The sequence below is a fragment of the Pan troglodytes genome, chromosome 1 (genome assembly GCF_028858775.2).
Source record: "Pan troglodytes isolate AG18354 chromosome 1, NHGRI_mPanTro3-v2.0_pri, whole genome shotgun sequence".
NCBI lineage: Eukaryota > Metazoa > Chordata > Mammalia > Primates > Hominidae > Pan > Pan troglodytes.
In genome coordinates this window covers 164,715,186-164,738,111 of record NC_072398.2, presented here as the reverse complement: position 1 = coordinate 164,738,111, position 22,926 = coordinate 164,715,186, and the positions used below count along the sequence as shown (strand labels likewise).

Sequence of the window (22,926 nt, the reverse complement as noted above, 5' to 3'; positions counted from 1 at the left end):
AAGCAATTCTCCTGCCTCAGCCTCCCAAGTAGCTAGGATTACAGGCATGTACCACCACACCCAGCTAATTTTGTATTTTTTTTAGTAGAGACAGGGTTCCTCCATGTTGATCAGACTGGTCTCGAACTCCCAACCTCAGGTGATCCGCCTGCCTCGGCCTCCCAAAGTGCTGGGATTACAGGCATAAGCCACCACGCCCAGCCTGGGTCATTTCTTTCTATGGAGTTAAGTACTGACTCTATAATCTTTGTCTGGACTGTCCATAATATGAGCGTGGGAGGCCTTCTATCCTTATTCTCTACAAATGTCTATAGCTAATATGCTCTGCTCCACCCAAATAGCCATCAAACATCTTAATAAGCGTGTTCAGTATTTTCCCATTTCAATGCCTTTGTTCCTGCCATTTCTCTTCATTGGCAGCATCTACCATCCCTGACTTTTTAAATCCTTCAAAGTTCATCTGAAACACTGCTCACTCAATCAAGACTTTCCTACTTTCTCTAACCTGTAATTATCATGTTTCCTTTGGACTTCATGAAGTATACCCATTGTTTTTAATTCTCATTCTGTATTAAAATGTCTATTACAGTTTTTAAAATATTTTTTGTTTCCCCTACTTTGTTTCAGTTTTGGAGATCATGGATATTTTGTATGATTTGATATGTCAACTATGCAGCAAGTCATAAAATAGGAAGCATAGGCTGGGTGTAGTGGTTTACACCTGTAACTCCAGCACTTGGGAGGCCAAAGTGGGCCGATTGCTTGAGCCCAGGGCTTGAGAGCAGCCTGGGCAACATGGCAAAACTCTGCCTCTACAGAAAAATACAAAAATAAATAAATAAAATAGCTGCGTGTGGTGTTGTGTGCCTGTAGTCCCAGCTACTCCAGAGTCTGAGGTGGGAGGATTGCTTGAGCCTGGAGGCAGAAGTTGCAGTGAGCTGAGATCACTCCACTACACTCCAGCCTGGGTGACAAAGCTAGACCCTGTCTCAAAACAAAACAAAATAATGACAACAACAGCAAAAATGAAGCATAGTGTTTAAAAGCACAGATTTTTGAAACCAAACAGTCTAAATTCTTACATTTGGAATCAGTCTCAGTTCTTCTACTTACTAGATATGTGCTAGTTAACTGCTCTGTGGATCGATGTCATTTATATAATAGCAATATTAAGAGTACCTGACACACAGCCCTGTTACAATAATTAAATGAGATAATACATGTAAACTGCTTACCACAAGGCCTGGCAGACAACAGTAGTGACACAAATAATGCTTACTCCTTGTCAGTATTCTTTTTATTGTCACTGTACAAAGTGGGCACAGAAGACACTTGCCAGATTAAATTGAAGTTTGGAGGTTTCTAGCTGAAGAAAAAGGTGGAAATAAAAGTATCATATTAAATAAGATGTCAAGTTAAAAGCCTATGACAGAGGAGAGACCCAAATGGATGCATGTGTTGTTCAACTCTGGAGCCCCAGGCCTCGTGTGGTGCCTGGTACAGGGCACATGATTAATAATTATTGGTTGCACTAATGTAGTTAACAAAGAAGGTGCCATATTTGTGTGACAATGATGAGGACAGGGAAGGTAGGCCAGACACTGAGGGAAGTTCACTGTTACTAATTTCTGTGCTGCTATGATGATTCACACTGTAATAGCAAAGTGGCCTGATTTTGTGAAGTTTGAGCAAAGTAGCTCAAACCAACATGTCTTCTAGTACCTTCAATAGAGAGTTTGCTGAATGTGGGTTTAAGTAGATTTCTCAAAGCATGTGCCAGAGAGACAGTGTGCACTTCTGAAAACACATTTTTGACTCTTCCTAAATACAGATTTACATAACACTAGGTACAGCTTAATCTGTTCTTTGGGACAAAATGGAGTGACAATGGTATGATTATGGCAGGTTCAGCCATACACTCCTATTAAAAGCTTTTCCTTAGGTACTTTAAGAAAAAGTTATATTACAAACAAAAAGTAATGGGATTCCCAGACAGAAATCTGTGTTTAAATGGCATTAAAGCTGTGGTTCGAATCAACAAAAGCCAGGAAATCCAAAGTTAACCTTTATCCAGACTGTTATACCAGTTTTTCCAACTGTGTGTGTCCCTGTGAGCAGCCCTCCCTTTGAATTTCCTGGCTCTGGCAACCAAAATCCACAAGTCGCTTTGAATTACAGTACTCTGGATCTGTTATTTAATGGGAATATATCCTGAGGATATATGCTTACTTGCAAATGATTTTATGTGTAGTCACTGTAAATTCAGGAGTCATGAATCTAGTACTAATTTTTTCCTTTCAAGCTCTTGGAATACCCTTTCGTGCCAAATTGTGAGTCCTGTCTTATATCCAGGTAGAAGAACTTGTATAACATTTGTGTTGTTAACACTGATAAAATTTAATATTATAGCTTATATGTCACAGTTATAATTCAAGTAAATTTCTAAAGGTTCTTTTTTTCTCTTTTCACCAGACACGGCGATGACTTGATTGTAACTCCTTTTGCCCAGGTATGTATTATGTTGGCCCTGGCTTGCTTTCACTGTCGCTGGTTTCTAAGTCTGAACCTGGCCATTTGTCTTCTTTTGTCCTTAACCATTTAAAACATTTTTCTTCTAGGTCCTTGCCAGCTTGCGAAGTGTGAGAAACAACTTCACTATACTGACAAACCTTCATGGTACATCTAACAAGTAAGGATTGACTTTTTTGTGGAGTTTGAATCCCTAACATAAAGGCAAAAAATATTGAGCAGCATTTAAAAAAATACAACTATTACATGGAAAATTGTCCTCTAAGCTAAGTTAATATACACAATAAAATTTGAAAACAGGATGGAGCACCATAGTATTTTAGAACTCATACAACACTAAAAGTAACCTAGTCTGGGTCTTATTCGTCTTTGTACCCATAAGACTCAGTACCAAGTAGGAATTCACAAATGAAAGAACAAAAGGAAGATTTAATTTTCGTTGACTTTTACATTTACTACTTTGACAAGTAACTGCCATAAATTCTATTAAAATTCTTTTTGAATAAGTTATTAATGAATTCAGATATTCAAATTTAAAATTAAATGTAGCAAAAAGTTCAAGTTCAATTTGCCTAATTTTTGATTGTCTATAAACAAGTTCATGCAGTTTAATGAATAAGCGTGGGATTATCTTCTCCTCCACCTTCAATTAATTATATGATCTTGGCATTTAAATTAATGTTGCTGATCCTTGATCTCCGTATCTGTAAAATGAAGGGTTTGAACTTTATATTCCTTGCAGTAACACTTTCTCCAAAATCATTTCAAATCTATGAGCTTAAGCTAAGTTCTATTCGGTTCACTCTTCTGCATGTTTTAAAACAGTATCACAAAGGTCAGAGAGTCATAGAACCCGTGATCCTGGAATGAGAGGACTGGAGGAGGCCTTTGAGACCATTGATTCTCTTGTTTAGGAGAAACCTAAGCTCTCAAGAATCCAGTGACTTGCTAACAACCCCCTCCCCCCGCATAAGTTAGAGACACATCAGGGCCAAAACCTACATCTAATTTTTCAGCCAGTGTTCACTACAGAGTATCCTATATCTCCAGTCTTTGTGAAATTATTTTTCAGTCCTTTACTTTGCTTTCATACAAATTTTCATAGAATAGTTTCATTAAAAGTGGGAGTAAACCCTGCTTTGAATGTTTGCTTTTTCTTTCACTGTTTTATGACTAGGCTTTCTTGTGAGATGACTCTGTATACTCTGATCAAACTTCCATGTGAGTGATCTTTCTCACATGTTGTATGACTGTGTCACCCTCCAGCTTGAGGCATTTCAGTGGTCCAGTGTTATCATTAAGATAAAGTTTAAATGCTGGTGCTTGGCACTCAAGACAAATTAATTTGATTGATAGTTGCTTGGGTTTATATGTAGTGCAATGTATATGAAATCTAGAGGCTTGTCTCAGCCTCTTTTGGGTAGAACTCCATTTATTTATTTATTTATTTATTTATTTATTTATTTATTTATTTACTTATCTATTTATCCATCCAACTAGTATTTATTTAGTACATACCATCCATTCATACATGGATATATGCATTTAACAAATAACTACTGGGCACCCCCATCAGTACCAGGCACTGGTAATATAATAGTGACCAGAGCAGACAAGTCCTCTCCTCTTTTAGGGCTTACATTCTAATACAAAATGCTGTAGGATGCAGTGTAAACAATCAGACCAGGTCTCTAGCCACATGGAATTATGTTCAATAATCATGGTCTGTTGTTCTCTGCATACTCTCTTCTCTATCCTAATTATGGACTTACTGTTCTTTCTTCCTAAAATGTCTGTTTCCACTTGCCAGTGTCTGCTTGGCCAAATCCTGATTGTCTATGTCCCATCTCTAGTATCACCTTCACTGAGATGCTTTCCCTGACCTCACCAAACCTGGCTGAGTGGCCCTCATTTGGATCCAGAGTACTCTGAAAACCTTATCACTATCTTTATGGATCTCTACCCACCACTAGACTGTGTGCCCTTTAGGAGTAAGAATTGGGTTTAGTTTTTCTTGAATTCCCAAGAATAGCAGAATGCCTGACATACAGTTTGTGCTTCATAAAAATTCATCACATATATGAACTTCTGAATAAATAATTGTTGGAGGAAAGACCACCAATTATTTAGAAAATTATATTTGCAGGATTGATTCCTTCTCTACGTTTTTTTCTTTGTAGAATATGGCCTCTGGCTTCATAGCTCATTTCTACCCCCTCGAAAATGATGCACTTGGGCAAGCTAATTACTCTCTCTATATCTCAGTTTTCTAATGTGTAAAATAGGGTTGTTATGAGGATTAAATGAATTGATATTTGCAAAGCACTTAAAACAGCATCTTGCACAAAGTAGGTGCTCAATAAATGTGAGCTATTATAATGGATCGTTACATTTCTCTTGCTGAATCCAGAAGTGGTGTAACACTTTGGGGTTTTCATATCTGTTGTCAGCTTAGATCACCATAAATGATATTCATGGTATTGAACGAATAAAGGTATTGTTACCTCCACTCTGTGGATAAGGAAACAAAACTTAGGGAGAATAAATGACTTGGGCAAGAACGTACAGCTTCCAGTGGGCAACAGAGTTTTCCTTGAAACCTGTAATCCTGACTGTCACTGCAGTGCTCTTTTCATTTGCCAAACCTGTTAACTCTTATGGGTTATAGGAAGAAGTCCCTGGAAGGCTTTGGAACAGAAAGACATTTAGGAAGAACTTATGGAATAGATGAAGGTCAGAAAGCCTGAAGACAGAGACAGTAGCTAAAACAATATTTTCAGGAATTAAACGTGAGGGTATAGCCCTAAACCAGAATGATGGAGATGGGAATGGGGAGAAAGGGATTAATATGGACACATTTTAAAGGCTTCTTAAGCATGGCTGGACTAAGAACCACTACATTGCACAGCACTAGGGAGAAGGCGGGGTGGGTGGTGGTGTTCTCATTCTTATTTGTTAGCATGGGTTTGAGGGTTTTTTACCTCTGTTAGTAGTATCAGAACATGCAGCCCAACCCTGCTGATTAATAAGCTGTGCCAACTGAAACTACTTTCTCAATAATCAGGCCTTTCCAAACCCTTGAGGGTTTTGGTCCTTGTGAACTTTTAAGAACCAAGTACCCCAAGACCATAATTGCCATAGCACAGCTGAAACACAGCCCTTCCCACACTCTGGCTGAGGACTACCCTTCAAATCACGGCCCCTTGTGTCACCCTTGGTCCAAAGCAAGCCATACTTATCACACAAAGCAGGCCTCCAGTGGTAAGATAGTTGTATCTAATGATCTTTCTCAAATTCATACCCATGTGTACAGAGTTAATCCTGTTACTGATTTCAAGTACTACCTTGTCACCAACAAAAATTCAAGAGAGGGCACATTTACCACTAGAGCTTCACCAAAGGGAGTTGAGAGTGGTGCAGTCTAGCTCAGACTTAGTCCTGAATAATGGATTTCAGACATCGGGGAGCTGAAATCAATGAAATCAATTAGCTATCTCTGGAGCAGCCTGGCAGGGGCAGGTTGGAAAACTGAGTGTCCATTTAATGCACTCCATTTTATTTCTAGATAGTGAATACCTTCAAACAACTAAAGAAAAGCCAAGAGAAGGAACTGAAGACAATAATGTTTGGCAGGAATGGATACAACATACAGAAAGCATACCCCCACCCCAACACACACACACACACACACACACACACACACACACACATATACACAGAGTTATCTTAACAGCTGAAACTGTAGAATTCATGGAACTCATATATTGCTTTCTGATATACTTGACTTCAGATCCAGGGTGCCACTCCCTGCCTTGAATGTAGCATTTAAGCAATAATTGTGTCCTAGGAGTGGTTTTCATGAGACATCTGGTTAGTGTGGTTTATTGTAGGAAAAGGAACTCCCACATAGAACTATACTTCTCATAAGTCAAGATTTCTTTTATCTTTTGGCTCTTTGCTGTGCATAAAAGCAGTCCATTGTCTGCTTGTGCTTTACCACCCAAAGGGTGGAAATCTCAAAGTTCCTGTTGAGGTGGTTTCCTTGCACCTTCATGAAATATCCCATTGAGGGATGCTTGATTGGACCTGTATTTCTTGGCTGCAAATTAAAACCTACACTTCCTTTGTCCCAGGAGTTAATTTTGAAAATATGGCTTTCATTTAGAGTTGTTAATTCAGATAAGCGTTCTTAAAGCACTTGCTGACTTTAAACAGACTGCTGGAGTAATCAGGTGCGCAAGTGAGTGTGCCCACCATTCAGCAGTCTGATAGCCAGGGGATGGAGCTGGGAGCAAAGAGGTGTCATTTATCAATCGACTCTGTCATCAACATCATGAATATCACCTGTGGCTATCAGGAAATAATGTAACTTCTTTGTATTAACATTCTTCCAAAGCATAATATAATCAACATGTATGTAATCTTCAGGAAAGAACTAATAACCACTTAATTTTTTTAGTGCATATCTATCCAAGATGTCTTTTATTGCTGTATGTACTTTGGCATGTGAATTAAATTAACTGAGGATCATAAAATGTTGAGCGTTCAGAGCTGGAATGAACCTAGCCAAATTTCCTCAGATGAAGTGAAGCACTATAGGTAAAACTCCTCACACAGGACCCGGTACGTTGTAAATCACCAGTAAATGTTAGTTGCTGCCTGCTCTTCTCAAGTGAGGAAGAAACTAAGAGGTTCCGTGAATTGCCCAAGGGCTATACAGTGGGAAGGTGCCAGAGCCAGGATTAGGATTCCTGTCTTCTTAGTCACAGTCCAGTTCTGTCTCCACTGTGCTATTCAGGGCTGGAAAGTATGAACTGCCATGGCCATATTATCTTCCCTATTTATATCACCATCTTCAGCAATCAGCCACATAACTTCTCATGATTCTTCCATAAGTTACGGACTTTGGAAACTGAGCAACCAATACCACTTTCCTCTGGCATTCCTTACAATTTTCTGTCTGGCATTCTCATGCCCTACAAGCAATCATGTGGCTTGCAGAAGTCATTTATTCATTGAAAATGTATTGAGCCTCTTCTTTGCACCAGGTCTCATGAGTAATTGACAAACCAAATAAACATGGTCCCTGCCTTTCCAAAGCTTCCACACAGAGATGCTTATCTGAATTGACAACTCTAAATAAAGCCATATTTTCAAAATTAACTTCTGAGACAAAAGAATTTGTATAGTATGAGTAATTTCCAAGAAGTCATTGAGAGAATTGGGCACTGTGATTTGACACGCTATAAAGAAAGTAGAGATTTCTAACATTTGGGGTCTCCTAGTTCAGTTTCTTCTTTCACAAAAGTCTTCTTTGGAACTCAGGAAAAGGTGTAAGATAAAATTATTAAAATGTATTATTAATCCAGTGCATATGTGTTGAGTACCTCCATCATAGCAAATATTATGCCAGATCCCTGTGTTACAGTGGTGCACAATGTTCAATCATTGCCCAAATTTCTCATAGATGAGTTGAAGAGAAAGACAGGAAAATGGGAAATACAATATAGAATGAGCAATGCAGTGGTTCAGTAAACACAGGAAACTACAGAACACAGGTGAGGGCCACTCACAGAGGGAAGGCTCCTCTGAGGAGGTGATGCCTGAGCAGAGTCCTAGGACATATGAAAGAGCTAGCCACATAAAGAGAAGAAAAGTATTCAACTGAGCAAAACGTGTGCAAAGGCACAGCAACAAAAGAGAGTGCTGTGTTCGAGGAACAGCAAGTGGCATATAGAACCAAGACTGTATGTGAAAAGGAAACCAGATAAAATATTCATATAGAGTATTTGGTTCTCAAATCACTTTCACATCAGTGGGTTATTCAATCTACATTCTATTAACATTTTGGAGTTCCTACTATTTGCCAGGCAATATGGCGGGACCTGAAGAGTATGTAAGCAAAGAGATCAGAACTGGATCCTGCCATCAACAGGTCACAGATTACCAGTGGAGATAATATGTGCCAATATGGACTGTAACATGAAGAAATGACCCTAAAGGTACAAATAAAGCACCATGAGAGATTAGAGAGACCATTCTCGGCTAAGAGGATGGCATCCTTTGGAGAAGGTTTGATGGGTAACTTAACCTTAAGTTAACCTTAACTTAACCTTTGATGGGTAGATTGTTTGGTGTGGAGACAGCTTCCTTGACAGGGGAATGAATGGCCTGAATAATTGCAGGAAAGGGGCAGCACATATTCAAGGAAAAAGAAGTGATCAAGTTTGGCCTTGGCAAGTGTGAGTCAGCTCTGTCCCTCATTCATTCACTCTTCTATTCAATAAGAATTTACTGAATGCTTGTCATATGAAGGACCATCCTGGGTGCCAGGGATCAAGCGGTAAACAAGTTGTTCCCTGCTCACATAATGTTTACATTTAATCTAAGGAACTATGTATTGAACACTAACTAGACAGAGCCTATTTAAGCTATAATTTTAAAGTGCTACAAAAGAGAAGTACAGGATGCATGAGAGCACAGAGCCAGTCAGTGGTCTGACATGAAATGTCAGGCAATGAGGAATTATGAGAGATAAGCTGGGAAAAGGATGTTGGGGCTAGAGAGCAAGGACTTTGAATGCCAGGCTAAGGATTTTGGAATTTAATCTCTTAATTTTCCTGAAATACAGCCCTCAGTATTAGTGCAGGTGTTATCAGCATACAGTATAGTGGAAAGAGCATGCACTTTGGGTTCAGAAAGACTTAGCTTTGAATTCTGGCTGTGCCAATTATAAATCATGTGTCAGTATGTTTCTTAAACTCTCTAAGCTTCAGTTTTCTTATCCTTAAAATGGGGTGATAATACTCCCAGTGGAAGCTGAGAAATACCTAGCACAGCCTAGCAGAGAAAAGCAATCACTATATGATAATTTCCCTTCTCTTGTCATATGTGAAAATTTCATACCACTGAGAGTTTAAAAGTACCCTGCCTAAGATCACCCAGCTAGTAAATTAATGGTAGATGTGGACCCTGTCTATAGACTACGGCTACTAGGTATGGGTACCTACAAGCTAGATTGTCCCTAAAGGACCAGAGATTAATTCAGAGCAGTAGAAAAACCTAGGGAATTAATTCTGTGGCCACACCAGTAGGAAGACTCTTCTTTAGCAACAACGATGCAGGCTGTTCTTTGTCATTTAGAATTTGGCTTCGTTCTCACGCTTGCCTGTGCATGAGAATGCAAAAAGAAGTGAAAACTACAGATTCCCAGGCCTCATCTTGGATATACTGAAATAGACTCTTCAGGGTTGGGAAAAGAAATTTAATAGCTCCCCAAATGAGTCTGCTGCGTATCCATGTTTGAGAACCACTGGACTAGAGTCTCACTCTCTTGCTCATTGCAAATGTCCTGTTACTCCTTAGTGGAGCAGAGAATCCTTAATACCAGTGTTTCTGAAAATGTGGTCCTCAGACCAGCAGCATCAGCACCACTTGGGAACTTTTTATAAGGGCAAACTTTTAAGCCCATCCCAGGCCTACTGAATCAGCAACTCTGGGGGTAGGGCCCAGCAGTGTGTCTGAATAAGACCTCCAGGTGATTCTGATGCACCCTAAAATTTGAGAGCCCCGCTCAATAGTATTCCTGAGAAGTTTTCCAGCAGTGCAGCAGGAAACAGGAGAGTCTGGTAGAAGTTCTGCAAAACATGAGAAGAAGGGTAAGAGCAGTGAAATTGAAAGGTTTGGGGCAGAGAAAAGAAAAGAAACAAGAAAAAAGGAGGAGCCCCAGTACTATGGGAACATGGGTTTGCTTGTTTCATTTAACCCCTGACATCAGCAGGCTTGTTATGATGTAGAATGACGTCCCAGTTCCTCCATGTAAATTCTGTTCCCTAAGTAAAGCAAGCTGGATGACTGTTCCCAGTGGCTGTGTGACCTTGGCAAGTGACTTCACCTCTCTAGGTCTCTGTCTCCTGAGGTACAAAAATTAGGGGCCTGAAGTGATTGATCGCTAAGGGTTCCTCCGGCTATAACTTTTTACAGCACTGCCCAAAGGAATTGAGATTCACTCTGGCATTTCGAGTGACGCCTGAGCAAGCGACTCTTTTTCTGAGGGCTTCTTGGAACAGCAAAACTTAAAACAGGGGGCTGGTTGGGGACCTGGAGTAAACAACTTCCTTCCTGGAGAGTCTGAGCATCCTGAGGACTTGCAGAGGGAAATTCCAGGCCATCTGGATGTGAGAGAATTGCAGTCATCTACCCAGGTTACAGGAGCCTGCCTTCCGGAGATGGCATTATGTCACTACATAGTTCATTATGACCTGGAAAAGTCCTCAGTAACCATGAGGGTGGGGTGTCGGGGGTGGAATGGGCAGTTTTGATACACAGACTCAGTCCTTCTTTTCTCTGTCTCCACAGGAGGTCCCCAGCTGCTAGTCAGCCTCCTGTCTCCAGAGTCAACCCACAAGGTAGGCCATGTCATAAGGTCTATCTTGATGTTTCAAGATAGAATAATAAACGTGCCTCTTATTCAGAACTGTTTTTTAGAACAATAGTGTTGTTTGCATATTGTGGCTCTCAAAAGTATGTCTCTTGGTGACTTTTTTCTAAGGTACACTGGAGCATTACTTCACTCTATTAAAACCACATTAAAAGCAGTACTAAATAATTTGCCCATTGTATGTGCAGGCTTTCAGAATATGATAAACATGGGGTAATGCTGCTTCTTCCCCAAAGAGGAGCAGGAGACAGAGTTGTATTGACAGTGCAGCTTGACCTCAGCTTGCTGGCCCCAATAAACTCCAGGAGAGCTAACCTCAAAGACCTAAGGTGCTCCACGTTCGCCTGAGGGCCCCTGCGGATATGTTAGTGGTTTCCCTCTTAATGTCAACTATAGATTCCACTTGAATCTACATCCTTTCCAGGTGTGAAACCAAAGGCTCTTTCCAGGTCACGAATCATTTCTTTTGGAGGGCATCCAACTTTGTTCCTCAACGGTGTTTTTTTTTGTTTTGTTTTTTGTTTTTTAAGAACCTACCCTCTCATCTTTCAGGACAGTGCATCCACTTTTCTTGGTGTGTTGAGAGCTGCAGAGAGGAAGGGCCACCTTGAAGGAACACCATGGAGTTCTGTTGGAACTGAAATTCTTCTTCACACAAAATGCAACCAGTTCTATGATATTTGTTAAAGTCCAAATAATGTTTTCTCCTAAATCTGTTCCCTACTGTTGTAGCAGTAGATTTGAGAAAAACCACAGGAGAAACAATTAAGATGAACTCACACTGAGATCACCTAATGCCTAACACCTAACGATGCCTCACATGCTTTTCTATTTCCAGCAGCGCTTCATACTTAAAATCTTTCTCTCTTGGTTGTTGTGTTTTCTTTCTGGTATCCTGATCATAAGTATAACGGAAGTATTACAAAAGCTTAGCTTCTAAAAGAAGGGAACAAAAGCAGCAGATTCTATTGGCTCATTGGCTTCTGAAGTATTTGTGGTGCATGCTTTTTAAAATATTTTTATAAGAGAAAGATTGAGAACAAGAAAAAAAAGTGAAAGAAAGATACTAAGTAAAGGTGAGTTTACTCTAGAGCCTCGTAATATGAAATATAAAGAAGTAAATAGTACTCTATGGACTTCAAAAACCTGGTGTGCTGCATGTACTATTTCCTTTAGAACTTTTATAAAAAGAAACAAAATAGGATGTTTTAACATATAACTCGTGTTACATACTTGGAGATCAAAGGAGGTAGTTTTGAAACTCCAATCATTTCATCATATTGGCCTACCAGTGAGGCAATGTTGCTCACATTTCTGTTAGCCAAATTTACATCAATTTGATTATTTAGACTATGTTTTCTTTTTCTTGTAATAAATACTGACAAACATTAGGAGAATATGTACAATTTATGGTTCTATAAATTAGCTCATTAACCAAAGATGTGGTTGGAAAGATCCTTTTGTGATTATTGGCACAGCAACTACAGCTTGACAACTAGGGATTCTTTTGATAAAGTCTTCTCAAACAATGGAGCAAAGAAATGACAGTACCACTCAGGCAATTTGTTTCCTTCTGTCTCTGTGGCAAACTACAAAAATCTTGGCTTTTCACTGGGAAGAGAATGTAGTGATACCAATTATTACGTAATTATGGGTTTCAAAATCTCCTTAACGTTTAGCCACGGTTAGAAAAGGAAGGAGGAGACACACATCCCGTGTTTTGTTCTTATTATCAGCTTAAATAAGTCAGGCAGATTTTTCCTGTTATTTTAATATTTATCAGCATATGACAAAGAGGTGTGTTTAAATAGAAACTTTAAAGGGGAATGAAAAATAACTGGCTCAGAGCAAACAGAATTGAGAACTGGAGTGCTGCTTCAAAATATGATTTTTCATGATAGTAAGATCAGGTTTTTATTTGTCAGTACTGAAGTTGAATTCATGTATTTCAATTGAAATCTAAGATAGAAGGTACAAGAAATCTACATCAATTTAAACAGATTTAGCAACAACCTAGTTTGCTCAGAAAGCCTGACTTAGATAACTGTATTCTTGTATTGGAGCAATTCAGAGAGAGAGAGAGAAAGAGAGAGAGAAATACCAAATCTTAAAATGCTTTATTATTTTGAACATATAAATGAGAAAAAATGCAATTTATTTTAAAAGGTAATTGTCAGAAACCATGGTAAATTGGTACATTTACTTTTACAAATTGATTATTAACTGAAATATTAAATGGATACATCAAAGGAAAGCTCTCCATTTGAAATACCCCTCTTCGGCCAGGCATGGTGGCTCATGCCTGTAATCCCAACACTTTGGGAGGCCAAGGTGGGCAGATCACGAGGTCAGGAGTTCAAGACCAGCCTGACCAATATGGTGAAACCCCATCTATACTAAAACTACAAAAATTAGCTGGGTGTGGTGGCACATGCCTGTTGTCCCAGCTACTTGGGAGGCTGAGACAGGAGAATCTCTTGAACCTGGGAGGCGGAGGTTGCAGTGAGCCGAGATCGCACCACTGTACTCAAGCCCAGGTGACAGAGCAAGACTCCGTCTCAAAAAAAAAAAAAAAAAAGAAAAGAAAGAAAGAAAAAGAAAATAAAGAAAGAAATACCAGAAATACCCTTCTTCTCACTATCCAACCAAGGTTCTTATCAGCTCTCATGGCTCAATGCAAATGTCCTTACTTTGCAAAGACATCTTATTTTTTTTTAAGTTGGCATAATTGCTCCTTTTTTGTGCTATGGCAACAATTTAATTCTCTGATATACTTTAATTCAAGGCTTCTTGTGTGTCTCTCCCATTGGAGATAAAGCTCTTGAAGACAGGGACTCTGCCTTATCTATCTTTTTATTACTCATGGTGCTTTCGCATAGTTATTTTCACATAGTAAGAACACAGTAAGTGTTGAATTGACCGGGAAAACTACATAAAATTTGGGGACTTTATGTGAAGGAAAATACATATAAAATAAACTTTAAATAATGAGCCAATATTTTTATCTCTATTGCTATGAAAATTATTCAAATTGTGTTTTTTCACTGTTAACAATGAGTTATTGCACTGAAGTTAATAGAGGTTTGAAGCACACTCTATAACTGCTTATATATGTTAGTGTGTTCATATAGGTTTTGAACAAAAAGGGTGAAATCTAAGAAGTTGGCATTTAGCACTTTGAATAAGAAAGCCAGAGTAGAGCAATGGAGAATTTCAAGCCCAGAAAGAACAACGAGGAAGCCATATGCTCCCAGGTTGAGGAGAAAGACGCAGTAAATCCTCCTGGGGGTGTCGAAAATGCCAATGTTGTAGTTTAATGAGCATCTGAATTTGTTTCACATTTTGCCTTTCACAAGCATAAATTCCAGGCTCTCCCTACATGGTGCTCAAGGATTGAAACAGAAAGGAAAAAATAGAGAAAGAAAGAAAACTCCAAAACAAGGCAGGAACTCGAATTCTGTCACCTGTACATATTCACAACAGAAAATTGAAGTAATTCTCAGGATTTCAGGTCCCAAAACTATTTGCAACAGGAAAATGGGGTGCATGCATACACATGTGTGTGTGATAATTGTCGCCTTTTTTCCATTCCATCCTATCCTTTGCTCTTCAATAGTAATCACACATATGTCATGACAGTAAGAATTTACTGAAAAGATAAATTATCAAGTGTTCGCTGTCTTTACAAAATGATTTTTTGCTTTATAGAAGGATTAGAGAAGCATCCTTTTAATGGCTAGCACATCTGAGTCACGTAAATGTGACTTGATGTAAAATAATATGTATCATGTATACAATATTTTAGCAGCCAACTTGATACATAAGGTGGGGTGCTCTCTACTAAATTTCTTTTTCTAAAATTTATCAGTAAATTTACTGAGCAGGAACATTACCACTGGTAACAGATCAGATGTTATGAAAAACACCACAGAAGTCTATGGGTCACTGGAAATGACAGAAAACCATAGCACCAAGATGACTAGGGAATCACTTTGATGACTTCAAGCCAGATTGCTGCAGATACTAATGATATCAAAGCCTGGATATCCATAGCCTTGATTTATGGTGGTTTTCAACACCAGTCAATTAGAATGCATTTCAAGAAAAGACTGTGTTCAGAGAAATCATATGAGACAGTATAGGGCTTTCCAGTAAAGCTTGAAATAGGTTGGCCTATGTGAGAAACAGACTTAATTAAGGTTTTTCCAGTGTTCACGGAATGCATTTCTTTTAATATGTGTCTAGGCCATTCTGGGGAGGAATTGGCTTTTTACCAATTGATAAAACAGAAGAAGAGGCTTTCTCCTTGGAAACCTATTTCTCCATACAGGTTCTGCCCATAGCTTTACTTGATTATGACTATCCTTCCGGAGGTTCATGTGGGTGTACCAGATGCAGGGTCTCTTCAAGTAGTGGACAAGAGGGTCAGTGAGTTATCTTCGATTTTAAGGAATTCAGAAAGTCATGACATTGATTCCGTTCTCATTCTTTGCCAGAACTTTCAGGACCTGTGATGAGACAGGGTCTATATGTGCATGGGTAAAGGGCTCTCTGAGAACCACAGCAACAGCCTGAGAGCAGTGCTGCGTCAGATGACTGGAAATGAGGCCCCGCACAAGCAGAACCTTTGCTTGGTTTCTACATTAAGCAAGAACTGTCAGGCAGGATTACAACACTTATGGACAAATAGGAATAAAATCAATCTTGTGACCAAAGGCTCTGACCAGTCATGATAAAGGAAAGATTAGAGGGAATTATAAGAAAAAAGAAAAAGGAAAGAAAAGAGATAAAAAAGAAAGGAAAAAGAAAAAGTCAGAAATATCAAACGATGTTTTCTTCCTTATTCTGAATTCTGTGTGCTGAATTAATGGAATAATTGCCTTAATTACTGGCCTTCAGCGTTTAGACAACCTGCATATAAAATGATAGCAAAAATGCACCAGAAAAGCCCCAGTTATTTTGAGAATAATTTTCCAAATGGTTGTTTTGTAATAATTGCTTTTGTCTAAAATAGCCCTCTTATGAAAGTTTACCCCAGAGCATCAACACTGAGCTGTTTATATTGATTTGCAGTTATTTCATACATATCTAAAATTAAGTATTGGTAGTTGCAAAAACGTTAATACCTCAGCTAAAGTGCAAACGTTAAAATGTTTCCCTTAAGCAGATATTGTCAAATATAACACCCTGCTTATTATGGTTATTTCACTAGTTCAAAATTAATTTGCAAATTTAGCATAAATATTTCTTCTCTTTGAATGAAACCGATGAGACCTCATCTAAGTTCTCACTAGCTGCCTGAACAGTTGAGTCCGTTCCGTGTTGACTCCACTTCACGTTTTTGTACTGCTGAGAAACACCATCCACCCACCCTCCCCTTGAAAGTTGGAATCATGCATGTTAGTAAGTATTTCAGTTATGCTATTGACGTCAATGGAGTCATTAAATAGATTGCTGGCCCTCCCAGAGGCAAATCGCTGCCAGGGACCTAGATACAGACACGTTTTTTACAAAGACAACCATCAGGTTTTGCTATAGCAGTAAGCCAGAGAAAGGGAAAAGTTTATACTGTAGCAGACCTATCTCCAAACACAGTTTCTTTCTTTCTTTTGCATTTTAGTTCTGGCCTTTCTTTCTCTTTGGTTACAGTAGGCTCAAGCAGATACCCAGATACTGTTGCCTGAATGTTTTGTGTGCAAAAGCATCTCCTGTAATTGAGACCATGAAGGGAGGTACCCCACTTTTAAAAACGAGTCTCACATTTTGCTCTACACAGCCTATCTTGATGTTGACTTGGTTGCATAAATTATCTAGGCAAATCACTATTGTCTGCCAGTAAGGTCGTGTTTGATATATAGTTCCCTGAATAAACAGTCTCCTCCAAACACACACACACTTTTGTCCTTTCTGCCATCCCTGCGTGGCATGTCGCTGCATCCCCTCACCTATGAATCAACCTTTTTGCAGCTAGCACTGTGCTGTAGTATCGGGGATCTGCAGCAAAGGGTGCAGGAGGAAGCTGGGAAGAAAGCTTCACTTCTCTCAGCTGCCTCATCTGCAGCGCTCCCACAGGAGGCTGTCCACGTGCCTGTGTCCTCCCAAACCCTAGCTGCTGCCTGCCTCGAGCCTGGTCCTGCAGCTCCCAGGCATGGCAGGCAGAGCCCTTTAGGAAACATGTGCCTCTTTCTGGGCATTCTTGACAGCTCTATTTACCTGCACAGCCCCAGGAGTCAGAGCCAGAGATTCGCCTCACACATCTGGACTCTTCCACCTCCAGGATCGAAGTTAGGGAGACATCTTGAGCAGACAGATTTCTTCAAATCTGGTTGTCAGAAACTATCCCATTGGTTTTAGAACCCATTTCTCTCTTCAGTCCTGTACCTTCACTCCCTGGAGACCCCCAACCCCCATTACTTATCAGTAAGTTTGTATATAAATGCCAGACATCTGACTACCTCTGGTAACCCCTTTTGGTTCATCTGGAGACCCAAATTCATTCACCTGCACAACTGTCTCTTTTTCTGTCTTTCTGACTTTGAGTAGCATCTTCATCATCCACCCTTTTATCTCCCTCTTCACCTACCACAGCCAACTCCTTTAGTCTTTTTCTCTAATCTTTCTTTTTCCTTTCCTCCCCCACTTCCTCTGCCTTTGTTTATTGTTCCATCATCCTGTACCTAAAGCATTGTGGTGGTCCTCCAACTTGTTATTATTGTCCTCATTCTTTCCCCACACTAAACCAACTTCCATTCTGGTACTAGAATTCTTTTTTTTTTTTTTTTTTTGGAAGGACGGGGTCTCACTCTGTCACCAGGCTGGAGTGCAATGGCACAATCTTGGCTCACTGCAACCTCAGCCTCCCGGGTTCAAGCGATTTTCCTGCCTCAGCCTCCCATGTAACTGGGACTACAGGACCCCACCACCATGCCCAGCTAATTTTTTGTATTTTTAGTAGAGACAGGGTTTCACCATGTTGGCCAAGATGGTCTCAATCTCTTGACCTTGTGATCCGCCCACCTCAGCCTCCCAAAGTAGAACTATTCTTATAAACCCCAGTTATGGTTACATTATTTTCTTCTTTAGCTATACTTTGCCTTCAAGATAAGACCTAAACGTCTCACCAGGCATGCAAAAGCCTTTAGAATTTTGCTCTCTTTCTTTGTCCTCATCTCCCACTTTACGCTGCCACCCCCATGCACAACTGATGGCTGAAGTGCACTGAATATACATCCCTGAAATACACCAGGATCTTCTTGCTTTCCTGCTTTCATATATGCTGTTTCTTCTACCTGGTTGCCTTTTCTCCAAAATATCATGTACATATTCAGCTCAGGGATTATTTTTCACATTGTCACTGTGAACAAATTCTATATATCATCTGATTCTTGGATTCAGTATTAAAATAAATATATAGTCTCAATTCAGGGCCTGGGCCCTGATATATACTATGTGCATAGGAAATACTACTTCCTTTACCCATTTCCTTCTGGAAAGTGCATTTTAACCCTTCATCTTCTTGATATACCTTCTGCAACTCACCGAAAATTACTGTTAATTGTTATCTCAAAATCTCTGTTATTATACTTGTCATACTGTATTGTAATTATTTCATTTTTTCCCATTCTAAACTAAAAGCATCCCAAGTTCAAATACTAATCCTCTTTTTCTATATCCTCAATTTATAACATAAAGCCTGGGACATAGCAAATGCTCAGTACATGTTTATGGACTGAACAAATAGGGATGAAATAATGCCCATGCCTGAACCAGATAAGATTAGAAAGGAAGTGAGGCTCATGTTCAGCTTTGTTAAGCCTTACTGAAATATCTGCTAGCTCTCAGGACATGTGCATAGTGCTGACATCCCTTGCTAGTCTTGACAACGTGTGACTTTCAAGGCACTTGAAGTGAACTCTTTGTTATCCATCACTTCAGGAAGAAGTGGCAGTGTTAAAAGAAATGGAAGAAAAACAACTAAATGAATTTTTATCATACTATATTGTTCTCTTAGTGCCTGGCATTGTGCTTGCCACAAAGTAGGCACTCAAGTAGCATATTGAATGGAATTGGTTTGAGAACCCAGTTAATCCTTCAGAGAAGTTACTTCTCTGAGACTCACTTTTCTTGTCTGAAAAATGGGCATTTTTTTTTTTGAGATAGAGTTTCACTCTTGTTGCCCAGGCTAGAGTGCAATGGTACAATCTCAGCTCACTGCAACCTCTGCCTCCCAGGTTCAAGTGAGTCTCCTGCCTCAGCCTCCCAAGTAGCTGGGATTACAGGTATGCGTCACAACACCCAGCTAATTTTTTTTATATATATATATATATTTAGTAGAGAAGGAGTTTCACCATGTTGGTCAGGCTGGTCTCGAACTCCTGATCTCAGGTGATCCACCTTCCTCGGCCTCCCAAAGTGCTGGGATTACAGGCATGAGCCACTGCGCCCGGCTGAAAATGGGCATTTTAATATTCTATATGTTAAGATTGTTGTAAGGGCTAAATGAGAAAAGCTTTATATAGTGATTAAGAGTGAAGACTCTGGAGTCAGACTGCCTCTTTCAAATTCCAGCCACACCACTTTGTGACCTTGGGACAAATTGCTTAACCTCTCTGTGTCCTAATTGCCTCATCTCCAAAATTAGGATGGAAATTGTGTGTTTTGGTTGTAAGGATTAAATATGTTAACATGTATAAAGCATGTAGAAAGTCCCAGTGTTAGTATTGGTGTTATTAGTGTTATATAACATGCCTCAGATAGTACTCAGCACATAGCAAGCCACCAATATGTGGTAGCTAAGATCCCAGCCTTCTGGTATCAGTAGGGAACCACAACAGAAAGCACTGTTGAGATCTTTCTAGAAGGTTCTGGTCTACTTTGCTTCCATAATAATACAATCTGAAGGGAGTAATTTTTGAAGTTTAAGACTTTTTTTCCTCCTGAGACTATAGAAATCTTGTTATATAGAAATAGTTTTAGAGCTGAAGGTAGAGTTCTCCTGCTCATACATGGGAAAGCTGAGAAGTCAGGAGGGAGAATGGAGCTGATACCAAATATAAAGGGACACCCCTAAATACAGCTTTTTCTCTTAAAAGCAGAGTGCAAAAAAAGATTGTCAAATTATTTAGGACTTATGGTAAACCAAATCTTAGTTAACTGAGAGCCCTGTCTTGCATAAGCCTGACAGGATGCCACTTTATATGATAGCATCATTACAGCTTGTGCAGCACATCAAAGTTGTATTGAAATACATGTTTCAGGGTTGGTACACACCTATTCAGGCATAGGTGTTACAACCCAGGAAGCTTAGCAGGGAGTAGCAGTAGGAGCTGGTGCAGAGCCTCCCTTTGCAGAGAGGACAAAACCCACTAGCAGAGTCCACAGGAAGGGAAGAGGATTGGCCCTTTTGGGAAAAACTTTACACCCTCTCCAATTACTGCTGAGAAGGAAAAAGCAACCTCATACCCATCTTAACCCATTCTCCTCTCTTTATTGGAAGGGAGGGAGATAAAAAAGGAGGTTGGAGTTAGCCTAGAGAAGAATGAATATGGAAGTTTGCTAAGAGACAAGGAAGGAAGAGGACCACCGAAGTTCCTTTTTCTGCCTCCTGCTTCCCCAAGTGGGTATGATCCTGGGGGCAGGGTGAATTCTGCTTGCTTGCTTCTGATCAACCCCGAGCCAGCACATTATGAAGTTGCCTCCAGAACTGTTCTCGGAAGCCAGGAGCATTTCAGGGAACAGTCTTTCACCCAAGAGGAGGGAAACAAAGCAGGGACTGTCCCCTCAAAATAGAGAACCGGCAACAGAACTCACTGGATCTTTTTCTTGGTTTATTGTCTTGACTTCCTCCCAGCCAGAGCTGTTGACAAGTACCAAAAGCGACCCCTTGGAGTTTTCTGTATTTTTTCTACCCCCTGTCTGGCTGTGTCCACAGAGTAAGCTGGGACCATGGCGATTATCCAGCTTATTTGAATCTTACAGGCAGCCAGGTCAGATAATGCTATTTTCTCTCTGCCCCCTCAGCTGTATTTGGAGCTTCAAATTTCTAGGGTCTAGTCTGGCTAGCACTGCTGGTCTAATAAACTAGATAATGTCCAAAGCCCACGTGTGCCTCTGATTTCAGGAAAGGTAAGGGGCTAGTGCTTATTCCATTTCTGGTATGTGCCAGGCACAGTGCTAGCCCCTTTGAATATATCACGTCACCTAATTCTCCAAACTAAATTTCTTTGCATATATTATTGCCCCTATTTCACATATTTGGAAAAAGAAGATTCACGAAGTATGTGGGGCTCACTCAAGACCACAAAGTTAGTGATAGAATCAGAACTGAAAGCTAGATCTGTATTTCTTGAAAACCCATGCTCTTTCCTCTGCAGTCTAAACCACACTGTCTCTGCCTCCATCCCACTGTAAACCTCAGATGTTACAGCTTATCAAGAAGGGGATGGGGAAAATGTCATAGCAAGAAAGCGAAGTGACTGGACTACCAACAACCTTAATAATTATTACATACTAGAGGACTTTCTTTAATTTCTTTCTCATCTATCCATTTTATTGTAAGTAGTAAGCAAAGGTGTAAGTCTTGAGAGAAATACATCTCACACGTCCATTATTCATTCATTAATGTATTTAATAAACATGTGTTAAATTCATACTGTATACAAGGCACTGTGTTAGCCACTGAGGATGCTGTGATGAAGAGAATGTATTCAGACCCTGATCTCATAGATCTTATGGCCCAGGAAATAATGCATGAATAAATTCATGACTATACACTTGATAACTGTAATGAAGGAAAGTACAGAATGCTATGATATTGGCTCACTTTTTCACCTGTAAAAATAGGAATAATACTAGTACTTACCATTAGGGTTGCGGCAATATCTAAATGCGTTATTTTACGTAAAGCATTTAGAACACGCCTGGCACCCAGTATTATTTAGTGTTTAACTATTATGATCATTAGTTTTATCACTACTTATCATTATCATCATTATCATTAGTCTAGTGTTATTATTGTTATCATTCTGGGGCCTAAAGTAGATTAGAAGATAGGAAAGAACTCTATAAATAAATGACTTTAAACTGGAGTCCTGAACACTGAGTAGCTGGGGTAGATCGAGGGGCGGTGGTCCTGAGAGAGTAACCAACACCTCAGAGATGCCACAGCCAGAGACCTGGGCAGCTTGAACAACAGTAAGGGACGCAGCCACAGAGACTGAGAGATGCCAGGTTAAGCAGAACATTTGTAAGTCATGGTAGACATGTAGATTTTACTGCAAATTCAGTTGGGAGCCATTAAAAGATTTTGAGAAACAGATTGACGTGATCTGATATGCATTTTATTTATTTTATTTTACTATTTATTTATTTATTTATTTATTTTTTGTTTTTGAGACAGAGTCTTGCTCTGTCGTCCAAGCTGGAGTGCAGTGGCACGATCTCAGCTCACCATAACCTCCACCTTGTGGGTTCAACTGATTCTCCTGCCTCAGCCTCCCGAGTAGTTGGGACTACAGGCGTGCGCCACCACGCCAGGCTAATTTTTGTATTTTTAGTAGAGATGGGGTTTCACTATGTTGGCCAGGCTGGTCTCCAACTCCTAACCTCGTGATCTGCATGCCTCGGCCTCCCAAAGTGCTGGGATTACAGGCATGAGCCACCACGCCCGGCCTCATATGCATTTTAAATACACAACTTCTCTTTGAGCCCCAAGTCTGGGTTAGTGACATCTCATACATGCTCCCAGTACCTGTATTTTCTCTGTAATAATACTCAGTTCCTGCCCCTTCCATGTACCTCCTGGTTAAGAAGACAGGCTCTGCAGCTAGACTGCCTGCACTTAGTTCTAGTTCAATACCTTTCTTTCTCTGTATGATTGTAGAGAAGTAATTCAACATCCCTGGGTCTTGATTTTCTTACATGTTTAATGGGGATAATAATAGAACCTTCTGCATAGA

The 22,926-nt window shown here is 39.8% G+C and overlaps 1 protein-coding gene across 8 annotated transcripts in view; it reads left to right on the top strand.

Annotated features, from left to right (window-relative positions):
• PDE4B (phosphodiesterase 4B) overlaps window positions 1–22,926 on the top strand; it is a 681,554-nt gene that overhangs the window by 562,426 nt on the left and 96,202 nt on the right. For 6 of the 8 annotated variants that reach the window (XM_063800934.1, XM_001162471.7, XM_001162426.7 and 3 more), the window contains 3 exons: window positions 2,473–2,509; window positions 2,619–2,689; window positions 10,888–10,937. In XM_063800934.1, the coding sequence (XP_063657004.1) occupies window positions 2,473–2,509; window positions 2,619–2,689; window positions 10,888–10,937 (158 nt within the window). The remainder of the gene's footprint in view (window positions 1–2,472; window positions 2,510–2,618; window positions 2,690–10,887; window positions 10,938–22,926) is intronic. The other 2 variants (XM_063800945.1, XM_063800946.1) reach the window with 1 other exon arrangement.